This window comes from Gekko japonicus, unplaced genomic scaffold, assembly GCF_001447785.1.
Source record: "Gekko japonicus isolate JY-2015 unplaced genomic scaffold, Gekko_japonicus_V1.1 scaffold5519, whole genome shotgun sequence".
Lineage (NCBI taxonomy): Eukaryota > Metazoa > Chordata > Lepidosauria > Squamata > Gekkonidae > Gekko > Gekko japonicus.
Genome location: NW_015164374.1, coordinates 8228 through 11722, shown reverse-complemented (window position 1 = coordinate 11722; position 3495 = coordinate 8228). Strand labels below are relative to the sequence as shown.

The window sequence follows — 3495 nt, the reverse complement described above, 5'->3', positions numbered from 1 at the left end:
AGGGTGGCCGTGGGCTCCAGGGGGTGGTGGGGTGGTGGTGGTGGCTGGAGACCCCCTGGGATTACAACCAGGGTTCCCTCCAAACCGAGTCAGTGCGGGCCGGCTCGCCGTTTTTCAGCCTCCCCGGCTCACATGTAGCGGGAACTCGGCTCAGGGAGAAGGGAGGGGCTCCGGGGCAAACTGATTTAGGCAGCTGCCAAATCGCTCGCTCACACCCTTAATGCCCGTAGCTCACAAAGTAGGATTTTTGCTCGCAAGACACTCCACAGGCTTAGAGAGGAGCATCGCTTGTCTGTCTGTCGCAGCAGAAAAGAGCCAGAGTCCAGGAGCTCCTTAAAGGATAACAAAACTTGTGGCAGGGTGGGGGCTTTCTTGGGTCACGGCTCCCTTCTTCAGAGACAGCCTAGTCCAGGTGTTTCCCAGCATGGACCCGATAGCCCTACCCAGAACATCGGGAGGGGGAAGCACCCTGGGTTTTTTTCCCGGGCCACGAGAATGGGAGATGTTGCTGGCGACTACTAATAAAGGCACTTGGCTAGCAAGTAGGTTTTAGGGTTGCCAGCTCCGGGTTGGGAAATACCTAGAGGAGGGTGGGGTTTGAGGGGGGAGGCACGGACTTCAATGGGATATAATACCAGAGAGTCCACCTTCTAAAGTGGCAGTTTTCTCCAGGTGAATTGGTCTGTGTTTGCCTGGGAATCAGTTGTAATCCCAGGAGGTCTCCAGCCACTGCCTGGAGGCTGGCAACCCTTGCCAGTCTCCAAGTGGGGCCTGGAATTATGACTGAGTGCCAGTTTGGTGTAGTGGTTCAGTGCGCGGACTCTAATCTGGGAGAACCGGGTTTGATTCCCCACTCCTCCACTTGCACCTGCTGATGTGACCTTGGGCAAGCCATAGTTCTGATAAGAGCTGTCCTTGAAAAAAGAGCAGTTTCTGTCAAGAGCTCTCTCAGCCCCACCTACCTCACAGGGTGTCTGTTGTGGGAAGGGGAAGGGAAAGGAGATTTTAAGCCGCTCTGAGACACCTTTGGGTAGTGAAGGGCGGGGATATAAATCCAATCTCCTCCTCCTCCTCCTCCTATAGAGGTCCATTCCCAGGGTGGGGGGGTGGATGGTATCACACCTCCACTGAGCTTCCTCCTTTCCCAGACTTTGCCCTCTCCTGGCAGTGTCCCCATATCTCCAGGAATTTCTTGAACTGGTGTTGGCAGCTCTGTAGCATTGTCAGGTGTGTGGAGGGAGAGACATGCATCTGAGAGCAGCTCTTTGCTTGTGTACTTCTGTGTACTTTTATCCTGCCTTTTCTCTAAGGAACTTAGGGCAGCATCCCTAATTCTTCCCCCCCCCCCATTTTATTCTCATGACAACTTGTCAGTTAGGTTTCTCTGAGAGAAAAATGACTGCCCCAAGGTCACCCAGCAAGTTTGATGGCATGTGAGCATTTGAACCCAAGTCTCCTGGATCTCAATCTGACTCTTTAACAACTGCACCGCCCTGACACTAGTCAGTGCCTCAGAATTTCAGCTGCTGAAGGAAAACACCTAAGCCCTGTCTGGAGAAGTGGCAGTTAAACTGCTCCTTTTTCTTCCAGCTCTGTCCCTCTTTCAATGGTTTGAAGGCCCTGATTGGCTGCTTCTGGCTTCTCCAATAATCCAACAGGCTTAGAAGGGGACTGCCAGATTCATAAGAAAAGGGACAGGCTTAGCCCTGTCTTGTCACAATGAGTATTTTTTGGAAAAAGTTTGAGTCCAGTGGCCCCTTTAAGACTAACAAAGTTTAATTTTGTGTATAAGCTTTCATGTGCACTCAAACTTTGTTCTGTTGTTTCAGACCAACACGACTACCCACCTGATTCTATTTTTTTGAAAAGCTCCCTATAGGCTAACAGTTAACCTGTATATTCCATTTTTATTTGGTCCTTCCTGCACCTGTATATTCCATTTTTATTTGGTCCTTACTGCAAGGTATCGTGTGTGTGGGGGGGTGATTTACGGCTCTTCTGCTCCTCTTTTCCTTGCACCAGCTCTCTGTAGTGTTAGACTGATTGATTCCATTGAGATTGATGCTTTGCTGAGGACCGGAACCCATGTTATGACTCTTGAAAACGACTGTTAAGGGACCCACAGCATTTTGATGCCAGAATCTGTTAAATGTATAGGAATTTTTTTCTACATCAGCACCTTAGGGTGTTTGGCACTTGATTGAATCTGTATTTGTGTGTTTTGATTCTTCAGAATTCATTTTATATTTTGGTTCTTCAGAATTCATTAGGTGCCTTCCTGGTTCAGCAATGCCTGCCAGAGGAAAAGGAGCTGTGAAGGCAAAGAGGTCTCAAGATCAACCAGGGCCTTCCAGTGGAAGAAGGGGATCAGATGGGAGAAGAGGAAAAAAGAAAACAGAGGGAGAAGTAAGCAATGCACTTTTCAAGTGAACAGCAGAACAACATTGCAAGAAGAGGAGTAGCTTCACTGACACGCATTGCGAAGGGTTAATGGTTAAGATTTTTTTAACATTGGTGATAGCTAAGCACACTTGACTCATGAATATATTGTTTAAGCATAGTTCACACAGATGAAATGTACATCTGGAATATACCACTTCAAACTTCAGGTGGGAAAATGACATGCTTAAATTTTCCTTCCTGTAAAATCCACTGGTGTCATGGAAAAGGATTTTAGTCTTCCGCCGGACATGCTAGTTTTATATGTGCTAGGGTGTTAAAAATAGGGAAGCATCATATCATATCATCCCTTTCTGCAGTATGAAATGACACGGGCAGTTAAACCTTTGCCATGATCTCTTAGTAGGTGGTTTTAGATCAATCATTCACATCATCCCTTTATCTGTTATATGAGATTACAATTCTATAGGATTATTGTAATTACAGGCAAAGTGTGCGAGCAAATCTCGCTCATTCAACTTTAGGGTTTCTTGGATGACATGTTATATGGACCCATTTCAGTCAGACTTCTGATCCAGAACTGAAACTGCCTTTACCAAGATTAGTAGAAACAAAAATAGAATTATTAGGCACATAGAGGGACAAAGCCTGCTGAGGTAAAATCAACATGGCTTTTGTAAAGGGACATCCTGCCTCACCAACCTTTTGCAGTTCCTTGAGAAAGTGAACAAGTATGTAGACAACGGTGACCTGGTAGACTGGAGAGCCAGTTTGGTGTAGTGGTTAAGTGTGCGGACTCTAATCTGGGAGAACCAGGTTTGATTCCCCACTCCTCCACTTGCACCTGCTGATGTGACCTTGGGTCAGTCACAAGCTCTGGCACAGCTGTACCTGAAAGAGCAGTTTGTGTCAGAGTTCTCTCAGCCCCACCCACCTCACAGGGTGTCTGTTGTGGGGAGGGGAAGGGAAAGGAGTTTGTAAGCCGCTCTGAGACTCCAAGTGAAGGGCGGGGTATAAATCCAATCTCTTCCTCTTCTTATTATTATTTATTTTCATTTATTATTTGTATTTATACCCCGTCTTGCCTGACAAGCA

The 3495-nt window shown here is 47.0% G+C and overlaps 1 protein-coding gene across 1 annotated transcript in view; it reads left to right on the top strand.

Moving 5' to 3' along the window:
- Positions 1-2276: 2276 nt before the first annotated feature.
- LOC107108452 (centromere protein Q-like) overlaps positions 2277-3495 on the top strand; it is a gene marked incomplete at its 3' end in the record, with an annotated part of 8440 nt that continues 7221 nt past the window's right edge. Inside the window, exon 1 of the mRNA XM_015408889.1 lies at positions 2277-2406. Coding sequence (XP_015264375.1) covers positions 2290-2406 — 117 coding nt within the window. The remainder of the gene's footprint in view (positions 2407-3495) is intronic.